We start from the raw sequence: 25,954 nt of genomic DNA on the forward strand, positions 1-25,954 counted from the left end.
GCCGTCAGTAAAGCATCGCGTCTCGCCCTCCTCGTCTTGCCGGCGCCGCCGCTGAGTGGCTGCAGCAGATGTCACTGAAGCGCCGCCGCGCTCGGATTGGCGGGGCGCCCCGTCCATCGCGCCCATCCCCTCTGGGCGCCCGCCCTCCGCCCGCTGCGATTGGCTGCCGTGGGTGTCAGTGCAGCGGCTCCCCCAATGGGCGGCGCGGGGTGTGCGCCGTGCGCGCGGGGTGGCCGGCCCGGCGGCAGCGGCGGCGGCGGCGGGAGGAGGCGGCGCGCGCCTGGGTCCCGGTCGCGAGGAGGCGGAGGAGGATGTGGCGCGCGGAGGGGAAATGGCTGCCGAAAACAAGCCGGAAGGTGAGAGCGCGGCCGGGCCGCCTCCCGCCCCGCGCCGGGCCTGCCCGCCGCCGCCGGGCCTCCCGCGCCGCGCCTCCCCCCACTCCCCCCCCCCCCCCCCTCCGCCCCGGGGCGGCGGCGGAGGCCGGGCCGGGCCGCGCCGCGCGGAAGTTTGGCGGCGGCGGGCGCCCCCCGCGGGGCCGGTGTGTGTGCGGGGGGCGGTGGGCAGGCCATGTGCGGCGGGCAGGCCGCGTGGCGCCGGGGCCCGGGCGAGAGCAGGGGCACGCCTCCCGCCGCCCGCCGGCACGTGCCCGCCCGCCGCCAACATGGAGGCTGCGGCGGCGGGGCGCGGCGCGGGGCCGGGGGGGGGTCACGGCGCGCCGGGCCTGGCCGCGCCGCCCTCGCTGCTCCCCCTCCCCCCACCGGCGGCGGCGCACGTGCCTCGCGGGCGCGCGCCGGTCACGAGCCGGGGCGGCCTCGTCCGCGGCCCCGCCGCACCGGGGCCTCCGCGCCGGTCACGGGCAGCGGGCGAAGCGGCGGGCCCGGAGGTGAGCGCGGCGGTGGGAATGGGGGGAGACACGGACACACACACGCACCGGGCCCGGGGGCGGCGCGGGGTGCCGGTTGCCGAGGGGGGCGGAGGGGAGGAACCGGGGCGCCCAACTCCGGCCGAAAGTTGCCGGCGCGGCCCGCGCCGTGTCCGCAAGGGGGTAGCGCTGCTCCGCCCGTGCGCGGCCCCGCGGCCGCCCCCCCGCGCCCCGGCGGGAGCCCGGCCAGAGCGGCGGGGGTGTCCCCGCGCCCCTGCGCCTCGCATTGCCTTTTTTTTTTTTTTTTTTTTTTTTCCTGTGATTTAACCAAAGTTTGCCCAAGCAGCCCGGCGAGAAGCGCTGGCGGCCGCTCCTGACCCCGCTCCCGCGGACGGGGCCGCCGGCCCGGACTGTCATCGCCCCAACTTTTCTGTTGTAATTTTGCGGGAACGCGGGGGGCAGCGGCGGAGGAGCCGCCGAGCCGCGGCCTCGCGTGGTGCGGCGCAACGCAACCGGTACCCGGTGTCAGGGCCTCCATTTTATAGGGGCGGGAGGAGAGAGGGAGGTAGACGGTTTATATCCCGCAACTAACCGGTTGCATAACTAAAATTAGGTGAATTTACTAGTATCTCTTTAATTTATCTGATCTTAGTTGGGCACCCCAAATAACCGCTGTGAATCTGGCTAATACGAATTTTGTCCTTGTCCGCTGTAGCAAACCTACGTCCTCGCTTTTGACCCATTTGTCCTCTTCACTGGGAAACCCCTTCTTGAGATACAAGGGTTGTCATCCCACCTCTTTGTCTGGAGTTTTGCTCAAAGTCCTTTGGGAATACCTTTTTTTTTTTTTTTTGGTTATTTCTTGTAATTTAGTAGTTGTAGAGCCTCTCTTGTCATGGCCACCTTTTGGGTTGCTTTTTGCCTGTGCCTTCTGCAATATGATGAAGGCTGAGTGTTCCACAAAAACGTAAATTTTAAGTAGTAGCGGTGATTATGAGTGTTGTCACCTTCATCTTTTATTAATCTCTTTTACACTCCCAAATTCATTAGTTCCATCTTTCCTGTGGTCTGGAAAACACTGGGCTTCATTCTTTTCTCATTTGCGTTGAAGTAAATGATTAAGTCCACTGAAGTAGTAAAATGCCAGCTGGTTAACCGGGGTGTAAGTGGGAAGAGAATTAACATCTATCTGGGCTTCATAGGTCAAATTGTGAAGTTTCAGTTATTTAGCGGATAAAAGTATTGTCACCAAAATACACTCGGACTTGATTCTGGTTTTGGGCTTCCTGTGTCAGTGTAGGGTGACGTTTTTTCTACGTAAAGCACAGGTTTCAGTATACTCATTCCTCTGAGGCCACAGGCTTTACAGAACCGTGCAGATCAGTGCTCCTTGACTTTAGAGGTGGTTTGGCCTTTATGCTTGTTATTCCATGCAACTTCCATGGTGCTTCGTACTGGTAACTGATTTTTGAGGGTTGTTGAGGTGTGGTCTCGCTGAGGAGACAGGTCCGCAGTGGCCTTCGCTCTTGTCTTGTAGCGCTGTGCTCAAGCTGCTGCAGAAACAGCTTTTGTGCCCGGCGTTCCCGTGTGTCCATCCCGTGCCGTGCTGAGCGTTTCACTTGGTGGGTCAGGAGCTGGTTCCCTGCCCTGGACCTGTGTAGAGCCCGGGCAGCATCGCCGAAGGGGACACGAAGAGTCTTCAGCTCGGCTCGATGCCTGTGTTGTTCTCGTAGTAAGCGCTCAGAGCAGCTCCCCGCGCTGACCTAGTTCTGTGGTATATTTTCAAGGAGGCAAGATATAAACCATTCATTCCTTAAACTTAGACTCCTCCTGTCAGAAACTTAAATGGGAATCGTTTTAAAGTGTGATTCAAGACAAGTGTTTTGCCAGTAGGACAGATGCTGGAGGAGAGAAACCAAGTTACTTTAGGTTTTTGTTACTTTAATATTTAAAAAACAAACGTCAGTGGCAGCTAGCAGGTTAGTTGTGTGGAGGAGCACTGCTCTTGCTGGGGATCAGTCTGCTCCATCCGCTCAAAGTGGCACAGTAGAAGCGAGGCTTGTGGACAGCTCTGCAGACCTCCCCGGTCTTGGAGCTCCCCTGTCAGGCCTCCGTCAGGGATTCTCATGTCCAGCTAGCAGCAGAAAAACATTGGTGGTGGGTGAGGGTTTCAGATGAGGCTGGTGTTTCTTTTCCCTGGCTGCAGGAGAGATTTCCACATCTTGGAAAAATCTTGGGTGACTTCCTGCTTTTCTGGTTTCCTTAGGCAGGATGAAGTTGGGCTCGATGACCGAGCAGCTCTTACTGTCTGTGCGGCAGAGGGTTTGTGGCTTTTGTAGTTTTCTGCTGCGTTTGGTGTGTCTGAACTGAAATGGGAGGTCTGACCCCCCGAGGTGCCATCTTGGCAGCTGTAATGGGCTCTGAACTTGATCAGGGTGGGATGGGTCTTTTTTAAATTAGAAAAATAAAGTTTTTTAAAAAGTTTGAACATGCTCAGAGAACCTTTCTTTAGACTTCTGTGTATTCTCATGGGCAGGTATCTGAAACTGATAGCTTTACAGCAGAACGTGCCCGTGGATTTAAATGGTGCAGCTGGCGCAGGCGCTGGGCACTTCATTTGTCGTGCTGTTTTTGGGTGTATGTGACTGCTGAGTTTTATGTCCGTTAATTCAAGCAGGGTCAAGAGGTGGGAAAGGCAGGAGGTGGAATTTCTCCCCATAACTCCCTGTGAGCCGGGGACACTGGGGGAGGATGGCAGTGGGGATTTTGACAGCTGTTCTGGGTTTGTTGTTGATACTGTCTGAGGAGGAAGTTAGAGCTTCAAATATTATGGAATGATGAGAGAGGGGGCAACATACCTTTTAAAAACAAAATGTTACTGGTTTGTTTGTTAAACAGCAAATATTTACTTCCCTCTGCGGAAGCGTTGCATAACATTTTATTACTTAAACAAACCTGAGCTTGTTGTGAGTGTGATGGATTGGATTTTGTGCCATGGTCTCTGTACTGCTGTCCTTCTTGGCAAAATTGGACTGTCATGGTGAAAAGGCAGTGTTTGACACTCAGCTCAGTCCACTCGTTGCCCCAGTATTTTTGCTGAATTTCAGCAGTTGGGATTTTACCAAAATTTCTGTTGTCAGAGGTAGAAGTGAGCTGCCTTCTAGTGAAGCTTCTAGACCCACTCAGAGAGCTGTAAGCCAGCAGGACGGTTTTAGTGAGTGGACTTGATTTGCTTTTTCCAAACAGCAGGAACTACGTGAGGTCAGTTTTTGGAGTACTTTTGCTATTATAACCATTTTTTGCACAAGATTCTTCATGTAAGGCATGGGGCTGGTTTAAAGCTCTAGGTTTTTTTTCATCCAATTCCACATCTCTACTCGTTAATGATAACTTTGGCTGAAAGCTTTTTTTTTGTTTATTTGTGTGGGTTTTTAAAGCTACTTCTGTAGGAAGGTTTCCTACAGATGTAACTCAGATTTCATTTCCTGTATCAGGAAACAGTGAAAGGATTATGTACAAGTAAGGTTAAACCAAATGGTTTTAGAATTCAATCTTTCAAGACTTGGTGCTAACTTTACTAATGTTTTTAAATGGTTCTTCTCAAACACGCAGTCTTTTAAAAAGACCTGCTCACAAAGGTAGATGTTATTGAAGGAAGGGAAAGTAGCTATCCTACCTCTCTGTCCAGGCAGCCTTCAGCAAGAGGGAGCTGGAATGTGACTTTCCTTTTTTAGTGTCCCTTCTGTCTCTGCTTCAATAAACCAAATATATCTGCAGGGGAAAAAAATCCCAAAACAAACCCAAACCTTTCCATGGACTAAAATGAGGCTGGTAGAGTGCGTTGTAGAACGCAGTGCTGGTTAATTAAAATGCAGTGCTTCCAGCAGCTTCTTGCATCTTCAGTGTTTCCTGGCTTCCTCTTCTACCCCTTGCTGAGTTTTTTCTTTTTATTTTTCTCCCTCACTTTGTGTCCTGTTTTCCCCTTCCGTGTCTTCCTGCGCCCCTTCAGCCCTGTGCTGTGTTTAGCCTGTTTTAAACCCTGTGGGTTTTTGAAAGGTAAGTGTGCCTGCAGGTACTGGCATCTGCCTTAACCCCTTTTTTTCGGGGTGCAGCAGCTTCTCTCTCCCTGGGGCGATGCTAAAGGTATGGCTTCATACTAAGGAGCAGTTACGGCACTGGGTGAGCAAGAGCAGTCTCCCATTATCACTGGGAATGGAAAGCTCAGTGTCTTTTTCCTGCTCTTATCTCATCTTCGTTTCAAGCGGTTTTGTTTGTTTTTTTTTTTTTTTTTCCTGCCAGCTCTCCAGGTAGGTTGCCAAACTCAAACTGTCCATAGTGTGTGGGGAAAAAAAATAATAATAAAAAAACCCCAACAACAACAAAACACAAAATAAAAACGCCGTGGCTGGTAGCTGCCAGTGTACAGGCTCAGAGTAAGTAATTTCACTAGCCTTAACCATTACTTTGGGACTTCTGAAAAATTTATTGTAGTGTTGAAAATGTTTATAGTATTGAAAACTGTATAAATGGGTGGTTTATTTTTGCTAGGCTTGACTAATAATATATCCATCTCCCCTTAGTTTCATCGCAGTTGAATTTGATGATGTAATTTTAGTGAAAAACAAGGGATGAAGGAATTGATGACAGGTCTAAAACAAATGAATCGGTGGCGGTAGTGAGCAATGGTCTAATCATTCTGTTGCACTTGTCATACTTAAAAGCAACGTGGTGAAATTCATGCATGAACACACTTCTGAGCTGCAGGAAAAAGTTGAAGCGACTGCACTGTTTTAGTGCTCATAAAGACTGCTTTTAATATAGTTACTTTTGTGCGCCTTTGAATTTAACCAAATTATCTTTTCTTGCATGGTTAGCAGGGCACCTTAAACCGTCAGCTAAGGTGGGAGAGGAAAAGAGGAGCCTGTGAAATAGAGTAGCCAGTTTTTTTTTGTTGGTTTGAGGGAAGCAGACTCCTAAGTGCTGAGCACAGTGATAAATGTACAGCATAAGAAATAAATAGCTAATTGTGTAAACCAGACCTTCTCAACCAGCGCGTAGGCTTTCATGAAGAAGAATTGTGCTATCAACTCTTCCCCAAAACGCACCATTTGCAGTTTTACATAACTGTGTTGTTTAAATTGAATTCAGTTATAAAATGTCAAGAAACTTTCTGCTAAGTGAAAAGGATAAAATAACTTACAAGTAGTGCATTAATGGTGGGGAGAACCGGGAGGATAATACAAAGCATCAGAGTTTTATCTATATTTGTATTTCTTACAGTTTTTGAATGGTTTGTAGAGCTTGTCATAGCAACAAAGTATTTATCACAAATATTCCAAGAAACTAGGCTAGTTTCAGTAACTTACTAGAGGAAGATTATTTCGTTGATCATCCTTGATACTAGTCCCATTCCTGTGATTTCGTCCTCATTCTTTCCGATTTTCCTTGTTCTTCCAGTTTTCCCCACAGGCAGCAGTCACAGCTGCACGTGTGCTGGTTTGTGCGTCATCCTCTCCTGCTCCTACTTCACATTTTTTACCTTTGCTTGAACTGTTTACCCTTTCCTTGTGTCTTCCCCTCAGCCTCAGGCTGCTTGCAGGGCTGCCCGCATCCGCTGCGGTGGAGGAGCGGGAGCGCCTTTGCTCGGCCAGCGTCCCAGCCGAGTGCTGGCATCCAGTGGAACCCTGCTGGGAAGGCAGTGCTGCAGAGCTGGACCTGGTTATCTTATCTTAGCCACCCTCTATTGATATTTAGAAATCTGCTTTTGTTGCCAAGAGATTTACAACTGTAATCGTCCAAATATTTCTAGAAAACAGACCAAAAGCTGTTGGTTTTGCTTATGTTGCTACTTGTTTACTGATTGGAAATGCCAGGAACGAAGTTTCACTATGAGAAATAGCATGCCAGTCCTTCAGATGTTTGGATCAGGGATAATCCTTTGCATTTAATTCTGCCAGATTGTATTCATCGGTTTTGTCTGTGTCCACAGGTCAGCAAGGGAAAGACTGTAGGACATCAGGGGGACTTGTTACCCCCACCCACATCCCAGGACCTGGCAGAGCCAAATCAATACATGGGAAATACAAATACTTCAAAAAAAAAATCGATTTTTTTTTTTTTGACTAAATCTGCATACCTTGACTTTCATTTTTGTCTGTGTCTTCATATATCATATTTAGAAAAGTGAGTTATTGGAAGAGTACATTTTTGCAAAGGGGAAGGGTTCCAGAAAAGCCAGGAGGGTCGAGAACCACAACTCCAAAGGAAGGACAGTGGAGTTGGCGCGCTCGCTTTGGGTATTGATGTCATCACTACTGAGCTCTCTTAACTAAGGCACACACGCCTGTTATTTTTCTTTCCAGGAGGGCTGCTGCAGGGGCTAATGCTGCGTTACACCAGAGGCCGGATGATTTGGGTAGCCTAGCTTTTTGTGTTCGTATGGGTGCCACCTCACAACTGTGTTTACTCGGTTCTGCTGCTTAAGCAGCAGCGTGGTGAGTGGCATCACGGTTAACTTGGCACCCTCCCGTTCCATTTAAGTAGCTAATAATTGCATTGTGATTTTAGCTGTTTGACTTGTACGAAAGTGCCTATTTGTAACGTTTAAACACCTTTCACCTCTCTTGTGAGGTAGTTAAGAAGATGGCCAACCCTAAGTTATTACTTCATAATAACAGGTTTATGAAAGTTGTGTTTGTGATTTTTATAGGCTTACTCTTTCTATTTATTTCCACTATAGAACTGTCTGCAAATCAGCAGTTGATCAACACCCATTCAGCCATTTTTGTATTCTCCAATTATACGTCTTATTGATAAACTGTGGTAGTTAAACGGTCTACAGATCTAAGTTCACCTCCTGGATCACAGAAGATTTAAGAACCAGTTAAAGGGAAAAAAGAAAAAAAAAGGAGGGGGAAGGGGGGATTGTTTGGAGAGCAGGGGTAGAGCACAGACTCACTGTGTGATTTGCTGTTGTGCGCTTTAAAGTTTTATGGCCCATGTTGCATCCCTTGGGAGGATAAAGTGCAAGGAGCATGAAGAAACCCATAAAATTACGAAGGGTTTATGTGGTATAATTAATATGGAACTTTCCATGAACTTTATAATAGTTGTACTTTGTTAATTTTACACGAGTTTCTGATTTACTTATAAGTAATCTTGAAGATGGCTAATGGAACTGAAATTTTGTATTTTCATATTGAATTATAACAAGATACATTGTAGGCTGCTATATTTTAGTATGTAGCTTCCTTATTGTAGTTTTCAGATTTGGCTGTGCATGCCTTGGGAAGCATTTTTGAGCTGTGGCCAGCTTTGCACTGGAAAAAAAAAAAGAAAAAACCCATGTCGATACAGCTTTACTGGCAAATCCTCCTTGTGCAAGTGCAGCTTTGCTTGCAAAAGCACTTTTTATTGACACTGGATGGGTTTGCAGATCACAATGTCATAAGTCACACCCATAACAAAAATAATACCAGGAAGAAATTTCAAGTACAAATCTGGCCTGCATTTGCACAGTAAAAGCAAATAAGCATTGTGAAATTGCAGCTTCTTTTTTTAACTGCAGAAGAAACTTTAGTTCTAAATAAATGTAAAATACTCCTTCCGGAGCATCCTGGTTGCTCTGTAAGTTGGGCACAGATGCTGACCAGTGTTGATGCTTATTCCTCTGACTTCATCAGAAGACTCTATGGTCAGAGAGTGGGTATGTCACGTTGAGTAGAAATGACAGGCTTGATTCAAACCAAAGGGCAACCACTTCTCTTTTTTTTCTCCACCTCCCTAAAGGTTTATGTGTTTTAGTTGGAAGGACTGCAGTATTATTTGTGAGGATCATGAGTAGCAAAGCGATAGCTGATTTGGAGGAATGGGAACTCTTGCTAGCCAGTCTGTAGGTGGGGATGACAGATCCTGTGTGACGCTTGGGGATCTGCTGATGGAAACGCTCTGCAGCAGAAGCTGAATCACGGAGTGGGGGGTCCAGGGGTGACTGAGGTCTGCCAGCACTGCTGCTGCAGCTGAGAGCAGCCCCCCTCTTCTCTGCCCAGCCTGCCCATTTTATCTGCACAGACTTTCCTCTGTAGGGGGGTTATGTCACGGAGAATTCCAGCGAGCGCAGAAGCAAGTTTTACAGCAACTCTGTGTCCCTCGTTTGGGGCGAGGCGCTTGCTTCTTCGTCATCCTCTTAGCTGGTTGGTCAATGTCATCCTTTTCCAAGGTCAGACCTGTTTTAGAGGTCACTGAATTTAGGATTCACTTCCCATAACATGATAATTGTGTATCATTCTGACCACATGGCTAAAGCATTCTCTAATGAAAAGCTTGTCAGATAGAGGCAGGTGGTAGTTGTTTTCCATGTTGAGCATTTTTTGGAATGAAGAAATGTCATTGTTAAACGCAGAAAAGGGAAGTGTACCTGAGATGTAGTCACATTTCAGGATGGTGAAAATGACCTTCCATTGCTATAATAACACAAAGGTATGAGATGCTAACAGCAGGATTTGGAAGGTTTAGAGTCAGCAAGTTCTGATAACTTTTACCAAAACATTTTTAAGGGATCTATTATCCATTGGCACTTTCTGGATTAATAATACCGGTAATTGATGACAGTGGAAGAAAGTTAATAAAACGAGCTGAATAATTAGAGGTCTGCCAGCCCTGCAAAATAATGGAATGAATGATAGAGGACTTGACTGATACGAAGGTAAGGGGAAGTAATACAATTAATGTCAATTAAAATGCGCCCATGGAAAATAAGCTGATGAGATGTAACTGGGGATGTAGTTTGGCTGATAAAAGCAATAACGTGCGCTGTAAAATATTTTGTTGCCTTAATGAATTGAACATAGTGCAATGCAATATTTTCAATGAGAAATGAAAATGGTATAAAATGAATGTAGAGAATGTTAAGTAGGTATCAGATAAATCAGATGGCCGATCTGAAAATACAGGTGGGAATGGCTGGGGTTGCTGTCGCGGCGGGGCGCTGCCCGGCTCCGTTCTTTGCCCCAAGCAAGTTGGTGTCTTTGTGGATAACCCCAAGTGTCACAACATGCGTGTTTGTGAAGTGTTGAGCAGCCAGGGGTGGTGGGAATGCTAGACGTGATGGACACACGTGCAGAGCATCGACTGGGAAAAAGATGTGGCCAAAAAGCCCTGTAGAGTAATGGTCTGAGTTGTTCAATGTCAAGCTAGAAATCCTGGAATGGTATACAAAAAAAAAACAAACCACCAAACAAAAACAAAACAAAACTCCAAAACTGAGAGAACCTTCTTCCCGATTTCTTTATCAGTTCAGCAAAGATCAATACTGCCCGACTGCTCGTTTGCCCAGGAAGAAGTATGAGACTGGCAACCCTGTTGATTTAGTCTAATGCAGCTGTACAGTAAAGTTCCCAATAACTCAGGGAGCACACAGGACTCGTAAATTATAGAGCAGCTCACGTTTATCATACACATCGCTGCTTATCTTGTAAACTCATCTGCTGTGCTTGCACGAGTAGTTGATTTAACAGCATGTATATTGTTGCACTTGACACATCCAAGAGTATAATCAAGCTTTAAAAATACTAGGGATGTCTAGCTGCTCGTTTGTGCTCTTCGCCCGCTTTCTAAAATGATTGCAGGACGGGTTCTCTCTGCTTTGCTGCAGGTCATGGGAAGTTTCTGTGTCGTACGTAATTGCAGAGGAGTTTTATCATGATGCTGGCCTCTGTTTAATGACATAAAATGATTAGATGTGTAAAAGGAAAAAGTTAATATCCTTTTTCTGTACACTTCCAAATGGGAAATAACTATAAATTAATTTTGTAGGGTAAAATGCCAGCGAATAAGTGTACTTCTCGCATTCCACTGCCCAGTATCTATCACACAAAGCATGAGAAGAGTGGAAGAAGGCAGAGGTGGTGTGTTTTAGGAGGAGAACTAGTAAAGCTCCTGTGCTGTAGCTGGGATGTCTTATCCTGCTGCTCTGGTTTCCTTTTCTGCAGGGACCGATTTGGTCTACAAACATGCGGAGTTTGTGGATGCTCTGATTCTTTAGGTGGTGTTAGAGGGGTGATAAGAGAGACATAATCAGATTAATGCTTCTGGGACTTCTATGGGCTGTTGGACATCGGGGGGTTTTGGGGCTCTCTTGTTTTTTAAGGGGAATTGATGAACCTTCTAAATTTTTAGCAACAAAAAAGAATAATTTAGTATTTTTCAGTATTTCTGCTTTTGAGACCCACCCCCCCTCCCCGGACTGTGGCGAGGTAAGAAGATTTCCGTTCCTCTACCTCCCTCTCATGTTGAGGAACTACATTTACTTTCTGAGCTGTCTGTGGAAAAAGTAGACTGTTTTAATCAGGTACAGCGCATTTTAGTTTTAAATAAACTAATAGACCTTGAGTTGCTTTTCTGCTGCAGCTTGACAAAATTATAGCGGGTGCTGTGGCTCTGTGCTTATTTACTTGCAAATCCTGTCGAGTGTGAACTTCATTTACGACTTTCCTGGCAGGTCATACTGCTATGGTCACAGCTTCTATAATGTTTGTCGCTATTGCTTGTAAAATTTGTTACTGAGGGAAATAATAAGCTAAAATAGGCACAGGTAAGCACACACACAGGCTCCTCGTGCACAAATCTATCACAGCTCTTCTCAAACTTTGCAACCACAAGGAATTAAACTGTTTATATTTCTGAAATAAAGGTGCAGTTTCAACAGAAAGCTGTGTTCTTCCTTGCAATGACAAATAGCTTGCTCTTTGACAAGTGAACCGGTGGGTTCCCAAGTTTTGTCATAACTAGGGTCTCGTACTGGAAACCACCTGTTCTCCTGTGTATACATCACGTGTCTCCTCTTCTTTCTAGATGATCATGGGAACAGCAATGGCAGTCATGTAAAAATCTTTTTACCGAAGAAGCTGCTTGAATGCCTACCAAAATGTTCAAGTTTACCGAAAGAGAGGCACCGCTGGAACACTAATGAGGTAGTTAAATCTCTTACCTTTTCTTAAACATACCCGCTTACTTGATGCTAATGGAATATTTTTTGAGAAGATACCATGTAAGTTACAGAATATGAATTCCCTGGCTCTGGAACCTGTTGTTGAAATAATAAAGTCCTATTACATGTTGAAGGTGAGCTTTAAACTAGACTTGAAGGCCAATGTGGAAGCTGAGTGCTACTACAGTAAGGGAGTCTATTGCTCGTGTGTATGTCGCTTGTGTCAGAGAGTCAAATCTTCTATCATCTTACTGACATGTTTCAAAATTGTTTAAAATTAGATAGGTGTTTTGGTACCATGTTAAACAAAATGTTATCTGACTTTGTGTAAAGGCTTCTGAACAGAAAAACAGTGCATGTTCTTTCCTGCCAAACAGGGTCCTGAGAAATAACGAGCTTCTGTCTGAGAAAGCTTGTTAAGAACAGGGAACAGAAAGAATTGGGCGTTTTATACTGGAATCTAGTTACTCTGAATGTGATAGTTTGCATAACTGTTAGCAGATTGTGATTGGCTTCACTGGAATGAAACAGAAGTATTTAAAATTCAGATGTCTGGTGGGCCACGGTAAAGTTGAAGAACAGTCCAAATAGGTCTACGATCCCTTGTCTTTATTCCTTCTGGACAGCAAGGCTGGAAGTTACATGGCAATACCCACTAAACACTCTAGTTTTAGTTTTTAGTAGCACTGTCTTGCAGCACCTTTGCCATTTTTTGTGGAAATTATTTGATAGTAGAAGCAATCAACTTTGGAAATTACTGTAAAACTAGTTAGTATCTGCCTGTTGGAAGCTAACTGTTCTTGTCCCTCTAATGAATGATTTATAACCTCTAAACACGTAAACAGAAACTGTACTCATGAGTTTAATGTCTGCAAGTGGCAAGCTGAGCGCAGAATCAAATATGGATCCATTCGTGTGTGTACTTTTCAAAGGTGGAGTCCTTTATCCCCACCTCCTTTTGTCTGAAAGTTAAAGTCAAGTATCTATTTCTAGCATACTAAGTACTGTGACAGAGTTAATCGGGTCTTTTGGGATGTTGCTGGGTTGGCTCTTTTGTGTAGATGTTTTTGTCTTGGGTCATTTGAATTGAAATGTAAATTGTAGAAAATGCGGGTTGCAATGTGTTCTGTGATAGCGTTTATACTAATGGGAACGAGGCATGCAGTAATAGCAATTCCAGTGGCTCTCAAAGATGATGTTTTGACAAAGTTGAGAAGGAAAGCTCTTTGCACAGGTTTGTGGCAGAATGATGCTGCTTGTTATCGGAAACAGCTTGTTGGTTTTCAGTTGCTTTGCTCTAGTATTTCTGTTGTCCCTAGTTTAGAGCCTTGCATATACATTTACACATGCAGGCTTTCAGCTTTTCTTTCTGAACAATGTCTGCTGTGTGTAGCCTCCCAGGGTACAGAATGTGGCAAGTGAAGTTAATCATATAGCTGGAAATCTTTATTATCCATAAGCCTGATGCAAATGGGAAAGTGTAGGTGCTTGTTAGGTGTATTAGGCTAGAAGAAAAATTGGGGAGCGTAGCCTTCCTTCTGAATGACATGTCAGCGTTCTGGAGAGGGGGAAAGTGAGCGGTTTGGATGGTGCTTGCCAGCATGTTGCTGGTGTAGGTTTGTCTCATACCTTAATTCTAGATGGATTGTTTGCTAATAATCACAAATGATTGGCTGGTAGGTTAAAAAACCAAAACCAACCCACTTCTGTCTCTTTGAATGTCAAGTTTGTCACACTCATTTGTATCTCTCTTTCCTCCAAAATCTGTCTCTGTGGCTGCCATGCAGTGGGGGCAAGGAGCTGGTTTTGTACGTGGGTTATTACTGGTGCTGTTTCTGCTGGTGTATGTGGTGTGTCAGTTGCAGTTTCCCTATTGCATTATTTAAAAGGAAGAGCTTTTCTTGTGGCCAGAGATTTTTGGCCTCATTAGCTCAGAGAAGAAAAAAGAAAAAAATGGCAGAAGGCAGAATCTTATGCCTAGATGAAGTCTTGGAAAATTTGTGTTAATTACGGGGGAGGAGGGAGCTTAGCTTAGCTTACAGATTTTATTTCCCTCCCCACCCCCAACATGGAAGTTTAATTCTGTTCACTGTTATAAAACTTGAATTTTTCTTAGGGTATAATTGAATAATAATGTTGGTCTACATTTCAGAGTCATTCCAAAGGGAATATATTTTTTCATCTGAGTACACAGGTGTTCTGTCTGTGCTAGCAAAGGCATGAGTTGTAAAATATAGAAGAAAAAGATGTATTTTCTACAGTGGTACTTCCAGTCTCTGTGTGTTCATTTCAAAATCACGGGTACTGCTTGTGAGAGGTCTCACCGATAGGGAGGCTTATTAAAAGATCTAAAAGAATTAAAATGCATATGGTAACTTATGGATCTGAGTATGTCTATGACATTGCTATCCTCCCTCAAACTCGTATGCGGTCGGACAAACTCACGGATGTTGGGTCTTGCCACAGACTTCTCCCGAGTGTGAGTGTGGTGGGAATTGGTGTGGGATGGATCCCTCCTAACCCAGCTACGGCTGGGCTGCTGGCCCAAACCCTTAAAGCACACCTTTTTCTGCTCCTTTGTATGGGGGCATTTCAAGGAAACGTAAACGTGGCCCTTGTATGCGTCCGTGGGTCCCTGAAATAAAAGTGCCAAGGCCTGTTGAGCCGCTGGGGCTGGCAGGCAGGCTCGAGGAAGGGGCACGCGTGGCACTGGCGTTGGGGCTCGCTCTGCAGATGCTGCCGCCGCTGAGCACGGGTCAGGGAGCAGCCGGGGTTTGTTCTTTCCTCTACCAGGGCATCGCCATGGGAACGCCACAAATAACTTTTCCTGAGCACTTCCATCGGCAGATTGAGGATAATGGTCATGCGTTGCTCTGGATTGGGTAATTGGGATGGAGAAACAATATCCTTTGAGAGCTGAATAGGTTGTGGTTGACTTTACACTTAGTAAAATAATGCTATGAGCAGCAAGAGAAATGGAGCATTTAAAAATGCTTAGAACATGTTATTGAGATGTTTGCTTTCCATCAGATTATGCAGTTTTAACTGAAATGTTTGATGGAAATATATTTCCATATCAAGATGTCATCTTGTCTTAAATCAAGTTTATAGTGGTTTTATATTTCCTAGTGAAGGAAGTGTTCCTTCTAATTCAATTTTTTTTTTTTTTTTTACCAGGGATACAAAATCATAAGTTTAGCCAAGCAATTTAATTACAGATTTACATTTTTTGAGATGCCAGTGAAAGTGTGTGTATGCTTATTTCTCTTGCTCTGGGGGAGGATCGAAAGGGGATTTTGGTATGATTTCTCATGGTAGGACAAATCAGTTAATTGCCAGAAAATTCTGCAACGCTCTGTGCATGTGAGGGAGTTCCTTGCTCTTGGGTTTTAGTAGCCATTCATTTTGAACTGGTTTAGACTTTGCAATACAGATCTGTAATCTGGCCTTGGTTTTAGGATGGAGCAAAGGCTTCCCACGGCGTGGTGCTGCCTGCAGCTCGCTCGGCATGCTCGTGGGGAGCGCTGGGCGTCGGGTCCCTTCCCCGGGGAGCGGGGCCGATGCTCCGGGCGCACCGTCTGCGGGTCCCGCTGGGTGCTCGGCCGAGCTCCCGCTCCCACCTCGTCCCCTCCCAGAGGTGGCTCCTTGCCCGCTCCTCGCTTTGGGCAGTGAGAGGCTTCTGTCCGCAGAAAACGCGTCGTCGTGCCGAGCGAGCGGGTTACCAGGGAGGCGGGAGCTTCCCAGGCCGCTGCGCGCCCGCCGCACGGGTGGGTGCAGGGGCTCAAGGGTGTCGGGGTAACCTTGTCTCTGCACAGCGCTTGCCAGAAGCGGGATTGCAGCTTTGAGCAAAGATGCCTTTCATTAATGGACTTGGCAGCCGCAGTCATTAATCATCCTTGTAAACTTAATGACACAGTACAAGAAAGAAGAAAAAGTTAAACATCGGAAATGTAAAATGCTACCTAGGGCTTTTGTTTCTGACAGTATTCTGTATTTACGTTCTCTGTTGGGACAAGCCCAGAATTTCCACGGTAGAAAAAACCAGTAGTAATTGCTTCATGTGCCTAGACTTTTAAGGGGCAAGGCAGAAATGCCGTTTTCCAGTGTGATATCTAGCATCAACTTTTTACAGGTTTCAGGCTTAGGTATTGCTTGGTGGTATGCAAATAAGTGCAATTACAAAACTCTATTTGAGCATTATTTATCATAGGAGGAAATTTTTCAACGATGGTGCGTTGGGGACCGTGACTCGCATGCTTACTGACATCTCTGACGTGGACTTGCATTTTTGCTTTGCTTGCATGACAGTGACATTCTCCTCTTCCGCTTGACATCCAGTTATTTCCCGTCTTTTCTCCAAAGCCCAAAGATGATCTTGAAGGTTTGGAGAATTGCCTGAGGGACGTAAGGGACCCAGACTGATTTGGGAAGTCAGTCTTGAGCGTTCGGGCTGGCTATTAACGCTGCGAAATGCGCAAGGAGTAGATGAAAGCGATAACGCCATCTGGCCCCTGCTCCTCCAGCCCCCCGGCACATCAGTGTCAGGCAGTTACCGGCACGGCTCCTGTCACCACAGGTTTGTTCATCAGAGTATCACTCTGAGGAGAGATGGAGCAGTACAGCATACTACTACTTCTTTCCTTTTTTTTTTTCTTTTTTTTTTTTTTAAATGCTTTTAAGTGCCTTTTAGAATTAACTCTTATGTCTGAAAACTTAAAACACCTATTTGTTTTAAGGCTGCCCTTGATGGTATGGTGTATTGTAACACTTGGCTACGTTACTGTACCAGTTCATACCTTATTTACCAGAGCAGGTTAATGTGTTATAAATTCAGGAGGTTGAGCCAGTGTATTGGATCGGCTTTTGTCATCGCCACAGTCTCAGCAACGAAGGGGTGTCTGTCCAGGTCACAGCATCCCCTCTGCGATAAGCCATCAAGATGGCAAAACTCTGGAAAAATAACAGCACTCGTTACAGTTTTCTGAGGACTGTGAAGTTATTCAGTGTATTTTTTTTAATGCTTTCCATTAAGCCCAAGTTAATTCAGATGTGTTTTGCTTAAGCGCGTAGTTTCCTGAAGCCAGAGGCTGGCCGTTGTCGTGAGAGCTCTGCGGCTGCCGAGCACTTACAAAGCTGGAACGTCCTCGCGGTCTGCATTGGCTCTGTGATCTCTCAACAGCAATGAGAATATTTAATTTTGACTAATTGCCTGCTGCCCATGTGATCATGGAGTATAAAATATTATGGTGGTATTGGCAAATGCTATTATTAGACATTTAGTTGCTTTCTGTTCCGCCTGATGATCCTCCACTAGAGGAGTATCAGGGAAGCGGTCACGATCCAGCTTGTGCACACTTCTTATGTAGCGTCTCCTCCTGCCACTGTTGGTCTGGCACATGGGGTTGCCCTGAGGTTTGTGTTGAGTTGGGAGCTGAATCAAGTAAACGTAAGGCTTTGTGAATGAAAGGAAGTGCCTAGTTAAGGGCAAAATGTTTGTCAATTGCTGGAACAACCAAAGCTTCTGTAAAGTCAAGAACATTGGTGTTGATTCACATCCCTTTTTTAACTGATGGGGGTCTTCTGCTAGCTGTTGTAGCTGGGAAAGGCACATCCCACCCGTTTGTCACTGGCTAGTTGGATGCTTGCTCTACCGGCCGTTGGTACCAAAGCGTGTCCCGTCCTCCTAGCCAGCAACAGAAATGTCAGAAAACCCACTTTCTTTAAAGGAGAAAAAAAAGCTCTGAAAGTGAAATCAAGAGGAAACAACGTTTGCACCCTGACTAGAGCAGAGTCAGGAGTAAACTGTTTGTACACCTGACTGATGCTGTCTAGCACGTGTGGGCGGCTTTTCTTGCTGCGTGTGTGATTATGATTTAAGGCTGATCAGTGAACGAGATGGAAATTTCTCTTTAACAGAAGCACTTCATTATGGGTTTATTTTGTGAAATTAATGAAATTCTGCACTTTGCTTAATGTACAAAGCAGAAAATCTGCTACTGGCTTTGCTTTTGCAGTTTCTCAGTCATGTTTACATAATTAGTAAATGTTGTGAGCAGGCTCGGTGATTTAGCAGAATTTAAAGGTTACCATTCCTGGCAATTTTAAACAAAAGCAGTAATACCTGCTATGCTGTTCATGCTCTAATAGAGAGATTTTTCATCTTTCTCTTAGGAAAATCTTAACTTTTTTTCCTTCCCTTTTTTTAATATTAGGACCGACGTTGTAATTATATAATGATAAATCTTTAAAAATGGCTGATTTTGCAGTTCCGTGCAGTTAATGTGTCGGAGTCCTGGGACCAGATTGAATCCTGCAAAGCATAGCAAACAGATGAAATGTATTGTTTTGGATAATGTACTGCTCTCCTGGGTTTTTTTCCAAGTGAATTCGATTGAATGAATTAAATTAACTTTTTTACACTTAATGATAACTAAAGAAAAAAATGAGTTCATAATTAGTTTTGGCATATTATACACAAAGTATAAAATGCTGATGGTATTTAACTCACTGGTTTTTGACATTAGTAACCTATCAAAATACCTCTGAATATTTTTACAAATTTTGAAACTTTCTAGCAATTAGTTTGGAGTGGAATTGGTCCAGTTTGCTTTGCACACTTGTGGCTGTGCCTCATGTGCAGGCTGCACAGTGACTGCCCGCCGCTGCCGGCACATCAAGGCACGGCTGCTCCTGTTGTTGCTCGGGAACTGGGTGTACTGGTTTGCGTGCTGCACAGAGTGACAGAGAGACAAGAACAGTTCTTGGGTACCGGGACAAAACCTCCCAGCAAACCTCAGTGGCTCTTGAGGATGGAAGGGACTTTCTGGGTTTTTTGGCAGTGTCAGGTACCTCCAGGTTCCTCTGCCAAAAGTGTTGTGTAGACAATTGTCGTTCAGAGGCACCAAATGCATGTCCAGACATCTGTTGTTCTCTGTAAGAGCGGGCTCTGAATCCTTTGTCTATCACATACTTAACACAGTTAAGAAAAAAGAGTATCATCATAGATTGCTCTAGGAAAATAAGGTGGAATATAATTTAGTCCAATTGATTAACCTCATGTGTTTTTTCCTAACCTGCATCATCTGTTGGGGCTCATCCTTTTTAATGGTACATGGTTACTCTGAAGTGCAGTATCAAAAGAGAATGTGAAATTAGGTGTAGGGGGAATAAAAAAATCAGAGTTAGCAGTTATGCAAGCCCTTCTTCAAATGTGAGAGAATCATCAGAGTGCATCAATCTAATTATTATTTAGCTGTTTATCTACAGGGACACCAACCTTAATGGTAGATACCACTGCATCATGTATTTGGGTCTCTGGCTTGCCCAGCACTGAGTAAAATACTCACTGGTGTGTTACATGAGTTGTACTTTGTACCACATTTTACAAGGAAAATGTTAAAACAAAGTCAATTTACAAAGTCAATTTCAGTGTCTCTCTGCCAGGGACTGGCATATATAAACACAAATGAATTGGTTCACCTGTCGAATTAATGGAAACTGAGGATATTACATTTTTTAAGTGATTGAAATCCTGTCATCTTGGTCTTATGCTCGCTACTTCCAAGGGTGGCTGTTTCATTTTGAATAGAAAAATCAGGGGATTTAGGTGAGAAAGAAAAACTAGATATGAAGGAAAAATTAGTGCCAATAAAAGCGAAGATTTTATGCAGGGGTAGTACTTAAGAAAAAGGAGTAAGAGTGAAACCAAGTTGTTTTCTGCAAAAGCAGTGATCTTTGGGAGGAAGAAAGTGTGCCTGAGAGGAGAGTAGTATGTTGCATTAGGGGAGAAATAATAATTTAATAAATAAATAAATAAATAAATAAAAATTTGTGTTCATTCGTTTGGAATTGGTGTCTATACCCAGTGCACAGAGCTGGCTGTGGATCCTGAGGAGAGGAGCAAAGTGCTGGTGAGGTGCTGGGCTTTGCAGGCCTGCCCCGCGCTCACCTCGAGTCAGCTGCCATCCCACGGGTAAAGTGCTCTCGGAGTTACGTAAAACTCATCTTCACACAAGCTTTGAGTTGCCCGAGCAGCCGGGAGGGAGCCTCGGGCTCGTGATGGGGGTGCAGCATCCACGGCACCGACCCACAGCGGGGCTGCCGGCGCGCGGTGCCCCTGTTCGCTTCCCCATCTCTCACCTTGGAGGCATTCCTGAGATGTGGGGTCTTCCCAATCATGTGATTCACATTAATACCTTCCGGGCTTAATTAGCTGCTGAGTCACTGCAAATCCGTGTCTTTGTTGTTGAATTATTTCTAAGTCGCTTGGTTTCCAAATTGCTTTCCTCCAAAATGAGGTCATCCTACAAATCTGTAGTGTCAGTCGTGATTAAGGGACCCAGCCTCAGCACACGGGTGAAATAACAGCAGAAAAGCTGACTTTTTCGTTGGGTTCACAGAAGTTGGAATTGATAAAGGTTGGAAATAATGGCAAGAGCTTAGTTTTAACTTCAACATGTGGCAGTAGCTCTAGCAGGAGAGTTTGCCAGACAGTGCTGCTGAGGGGGATAGTAAAAATACAGATCTTCCTGCTTTCTGAAGGGTTCTTGACTGCAATACATGTAAAGCAGGAGTGATGCAGAAAGATGCAGTGTTTTCTGGAAAAACATACAGGCAAATCAGATCATTGCACTACAGTTCAACATGGAATATGGTGATTTTCTATCATTGGTGGCATCTTTGCCTTGCAAAGACAGTTTTGTGGGATGGGTTTGTTCCTTGCCTTCAAGCATTGAAGCTATTTTAGTCCAGATGAATGACTCCCAAAACTTAACATCTTGCCGAGCAGGGGGAGAGATGCTGAATTGGAAAGGATTGTTATGCCCTTGGTGGGTGTCTTTCTTATAAAGTTATCTGATGTAAATATTACGCTCTCTGCATAAATTCAGTATAGATAATTGACTGCGTCTTGTTTGGAAATGGGTACCAAAGGTTTTTTTACAGCTTCTGTGTAATTGAAATTCCAGGAGGAGAGGCCTTTGTCTTGGTAACCACATTTGAATTACTTTTTTATTGTAGCGTTAAACCAATACGCTATGATGTTAGGAGTTCAGCGTGCATATGTGTCAATAATTACAGTATTTCCACAGTTACAATGAATAAAGCAAACTCTTGAGAAAGAGCATGTAATACCCTGAAAACAGATGATGTCAAAGTGGTACTGGCAGCCATTTATGTTCCTCCCTGAGCAGCAGGCTCCCTCGCGAAGGAAACCTGCCGTGCCACGGCAGGACTGTCTGCTTCGTGCACCGTGGCGCGGGTGCTTGGGCCCTGCTGCCTTTTATCCTGAGCTCAGACAGCCCGTTTTGTCCACCAGTACAGAAAGGGAAAGGCCTGTAGAAGCCATTCTGCAGGGAGGTTAAAAAAAAAAATAAATAAATCAGAAACAACCCCAAAACACAAAACTCCCAGATAGAGGCGAGCTGCTCTGGGCAGGGCGGTGGTGGCGGCGGGGGGGCCCGCTGCCGCAGGCTCCGCGCCCGGCACGGCCTGGTGCTGGGTGTGAATCGTGAGAGCTTTGGTGGGATTCCGTGGGAGGTACTAGCTTTACTCACTGAAGCTCCTTTGTTTTGCAGAGATCTTGATGCAGACGCCCTTTTGGATTTCTTTTTAATAATGTGTGACCCTTCACCTTTGATCCCTTGACCTGCATTACTTTGGTAACCATTTCATTTTTTAAATTTCATTTCATTTTTAATTTTGGTGTGCAAGCTGTAACATTTCATCAGTTTAAACTGTAGCGTTCTTTGACCTCCCCAAATGTCTTTTTTTGTTTGTTTGTTTTTTTTTTTTTATCCTATGGATATATGTAATGTTGACTTTTCTTGAATAAAAGTTATTTCAGTTGTTAAAAAAAAATAAAGTATGTAATTTTCATTGGTTTTTGCTTCTTTTAAGTTTGTGTGTATGTTTCTTGTATAATACATTACTCTTTTTGACCTATGTTCTCACCATATTTCATCTAACTTATTTTGATATTTCTATACATCTTTGATTTAATTTGCATTTTTCTACAGTCCTTTTGGTCAGTAAAATATATGCTGGTCACCCCATGCCCCTCCCTCCATCCCTCCCAGTTACATTTTGATAGCTCAAAGTAATCGTGGGAGCATTTAAGGTACTCTTATGAATAAGAAATATTCTTTATTGTTAAAATTTTGTTCCCTGTCCTGAAGATAAGTTTTCCTAACCATCAGCTTAAAACTGATAGCTATTTTAATAAAAGATTAGGCTTTAGACCAAAATGAAAATCTCAGCTGAAACTCAAATTACATTTATTTTTACATTATCATTGAAGCCAAAAGGGAAGTTACCAATGCTTTGAGATGTGCTTTAAGCACGGGATGTGCTTAAAGAAGCAGTGTTGTGTGTATGTGGGATAGTAATTTCCCCTAAGTTTAGTAACTGTCTCTTTCCATTTTTCTATGAAAGGATACCAGTGTATAAGACAGATTTTGTCCGGATTCTATTTTTATCTTGTAAATGATCATACCAACTGAGCATGGCCCACTGAAGTACAGATTATTTTTTAAGTGTCTCATTATTTTAGTCTCTAACATTAAATGCTGAAGTTTTAATTGCACACAGATGAAGCTGCTAAATGAGCACTGAAATGAATTTAGGTCTTCTCTGAGCCTTGTTGATGCTTATAAAACTTTATATTGTTCATTAGAACTACAGATTAAAATTGTGGTGAGCTTTTCCCACATTACGGGCCGGCTCAGCCAGCCTCACCTGGCCGCTGCCTGTGTCTGGCCCCTTTCGGAGGAGCCTGAAGCCCCCCCCGAAAACCCTCCTGCTGCCTGTTCCCGAGTGAAACAGCGGCCGCGGTGGACGGGGCTGCGGTGCTCGCCGGGGGGGGGGGGGAGGGGGGCTGCTGCCCTCACCCCCGGGGGCCTCCGCAAGGCCCGGTGAGCCCCTGCGGGTCTGACCCCCGAGCAGTGGGGCTGCAGCCTCATCGCCAGACTCTGGTTCAGGAAGCATCTCCTACTTTGATTAGCGCCCATGCTCGAGAAAATGGTATTTCCAGCACTAATCTTTGTGCTTAAATAACAAGACCTCTGTTTGGAAACTGCCCTTGTCTCTGTAGAGTCACCTGTTAAAAAAACTGGCAGTCAAAAACAGCATTCACAAAATTCTGCTGACCAGTCTCTCCTGTGTGTTGATGTACGTGTTTCTCTTTGACCCAGTGGTTAGGAGCCAAGACAGACAATCACAGCCTACATCACTGTTTGAAGCATTCAGGTGTTTTTTTCCTCTTCCCCTCCTGTTCCAAATTTTAGCTGTAATAGTTTTTGTAGACCTGGAGTCATCAATTCTGGTATACAAGGCTGCCACTCCTACATCAAGTGTGTTTTGGATTGCTGGGATTTGGCTTTCACTCTGGTTTTAATGCTGCCTGTCAGCCTGAGAAGTATGATGCTCCAAAATCATCTTGAGCTGTTTCTACATTCTTCAGAAGAGCGGTTTTAAAACTCGGTGGAAAAAAATACTTATTTTGCCCAGGAAAATTCCTTGAAGACTATTTTTCTCTTCCTTGTAGCACATATTTATATCAGCAGCAGTTAGACATGAATGCCTTGACTTTCTAGGAAAGCAGTTTTTAAAAACCTTTATTTAGACATCTGGAAGCCAAAGGGAATCTCCTTCCTCTGTGCAGAGGGCTGGCTTTCAGCTGCCTCCTGGTAGAACAAAGAGCAAGGAAAAAAAAAGTGATGGAATAAAAATGTCTGGTGTTGAGAATTGGAGGGAGTCAATAATATAAAAACACATGAGGTTAAAAGATGGCTAGAATTTCTTGTTTCAGGAGATACTTTGTCATGTCCAGCCTGCCTTCTTTTCGTAAGGTAAGCGCTATTTAGTGGTGAAAATAATTGGCTTTATCTCACAAGATGTTCGGATGACACAGGATGATGCATGCAATCTTTTTCATGATCTTTCCAAGTATTCTGTTAGATGCAGATGGTTATTCACAGAAATCACTGTAATGAATATGGATTATGCCTGTGTAGCTATTGCATGGGCTTCCAGGGTACTAGAGCTGCTGAGAAAGGAGGAGGTAGAGGCTTTGGAAAGGGAGGACAGGAATTGTTCTCAGTTTTCTGTATAAACAACAGTAAATACTAGTAAGAAAAGCTGCTTCATTAACACGGCAATAGCATTAGCATTTACCCAGGCTTAAAGTCTGGTTTTGGCTGCAGTGTTACAGGATGACACTAGGTAATACCAGCAACAATTGTCCATTTTATGGCAAGAGATGATGGAACTTAATTAATTTCACTGAACTTGAGTTTTACTGAACAGGAACTATAATACATGTTTTCTTCAAATGCTTAATCAAAGAACTATATAGATGCTACATAATGTTGGCAAATCAAAACATTTGTCAATTTAAATATTAAGAGAATACTCTATTGAGAGATTTGTTCCTGCTTATGAGGTTTTTGTGTAATACAAAGCCAGAATATTGTTAACATCCACTCCTGAAACAAGCCTTAATTTTGAAATTTATGCAATATCTTCTACTGCTGGATACTTTTATATGCTAACCTTAAGATAAGGCTAAATTGCTGAAATGAAATACTTGGCACATTTACTAGATTTAGAACATTGCATGTTTTGCAGTTCAGGTAATGCATCTGGGGTCAGATTAACCCAATCTGCTTTATTCAGCCTAATAGACACACTTGTGTATCAATCATCTGCATGTGCTGTTCATTTAATAAAATATACATAGGCAACAGACAAATTGCTCACTTTGGTCTGGACTACTCTGAAAAACAGATGTATCAGTCAACACAAGCAAACATTGGTTTTTTTTTTTTTATATTAATAATAAAACTCATCCAAACATGCAAGATAAAAAAAGTGTACAGATTTCACCCCCCCCCCCAAAGTCTGTAGCTGAGAAAACACACAGATTACTGTACAGAATCTGTCTGTACGCAGTAAACGTAACAAATGGGCAGCCAACCCCTCTTAATGTGTTTTAGGGCTGGCGGCTTCCAGGCGAGACTCCTCTTTCTCTCGTGCTTGGAGGGAAGGGGAATTGCTGCTTCCCGGAGGAGAGCCCGAGTGCTGCTCTGGCCTCGGGGGAGGACTGGTGCCCTGGCAGCCAGCGCCTTGGGGAGTTTCTCCTCTGGGACTGGGCTTCTCACCCCACTTGCTGCTCTGCGTGTATATTGTTTTGCGAAGTCCTTAAATAATTTAATTACTGCTATTGCTTTAATCTTTAAGTTCTCAAAATTCATTAAGGTCTTTGGTCGCTGAAGGGGTAAGCCGGTGCCATTGGGCAGCCTTCCCCAACTCAGTCTCGTGCTTTTGCTTTTACTCTGCTTACAGAAGTAGAACTTTAGCAGTCAAAACCCTGCATTTGGCTTGCTGTATGTGCTAGGGTCCTCTGTCTTTCCTCCACTCTTAGCTGCAGACCTCTGGTGAGAAAATGTTCAGTGATAAAAATGTGTTTCTATTTCTCCTTCAGGTTTGACTTGTCTGCTTTTCAGCTCTTCTAGACATTGGAAATTCCAGTTTGTGTTTGTTTTCTCTGGATTTCTTCCCACAAGACAGAAGTGAATTCAGCATGGATTATGGGGCAGAGCCTTGGCTGGGAATAAGGATAATTGCAGTCTCTGGCTGTGCCACAGATTTACTGATGATTTCTTTTAAGTTATTCACCTGCACTGTATCTGTTTCCTCAGCTGTAAAATATGGGTAATTACCTCCATTGTAAAATGTTATGGGGTCTGCTGGTAATTATATGAATGAAGTGCTAATTACAGTGATTATTACTTGGACCTTGTCTAGATCTGGGTGATGTTCCTGTTGTGATGAATGTATGAAACGAATACTACAACTTGCCTTTCTCCATTCTTTGCGAGGGACCTGGAAGGGGAAGGTGCCACAGCACTCACATGTAAATTCCTGATGAGAAGCGCTGCTACATTTTCAGCCAAGGCAATCTGTTAACTTCCCGTCTCCTTGATCCTCATGCGTTAGAAGGGCAGTAGGCTGATGAGAGGCTGAGAAGTAACTCATTCGGTAGCTGGATCCACATGTAAGTTGATAACAGGGGTTTATGCTTTGGCATTTGCTTTTCCTCTTGGAGA

At 44.4% G+C, this 25,954-nt stretch overlaps 1 protein-coding gene and 1 long non-coding RNA gene across 9 annotated transcripts in view; both read left to right on the forward strand.

Moving 5' to 3' along the window:
* The window catches only part of CAMTA1 (calmodulin binding transcription activator 1), a 324,174-nt gene that overhangs the window by 18,107 nt on the left and 280,113 nt on the right, over positions 1–25,954 (forward strand). For 7 of the 8 annotated variants that reach the window (XM_032993178.2, XM_032993179.2, XM_032993182.2 and 4 more), the window contains exon 3: positions 11,714–11,832. In XM_032993178.2, coding sequence (XP_032849069.1) covers positions 11,714–11,832 — 119 coding nt within the window. Of the gene's footprint in view, positions 1–229; positions 357–11,713; positions 11,833–25,954 lie in introns of those variants that run through there. The other variant, XM_042794325.1, reaches the window with a different exon arrangement.
* LOC122153638 lies at positions 21,423–25,642 on the forward strand. Its single transcript, XR_006165489.1, has 2 exons — positions 21,423–21,508; positions 25,330–25,642. It is a non-coding gene; the product is annotated as an uncharacterized LOC122153638 (long non-coding RNA).

Source organism: Tyto alba, unplaced genomic scaffold, assembly GCF_018691265.1.
Source record: "Tyto alba isolate M040663 unplaced genomic scaffold, T.alba_DEE_v4.0 Super-Scaffold_20000042, whole genome shotgun sequence".
Classification (NCBI taxonomy): domain Eukaryota; kingdom Metazoa; phylum Chordata; class Aves; order Strigiformes; family Tytonidae; genus Tyto; species Tyto alba.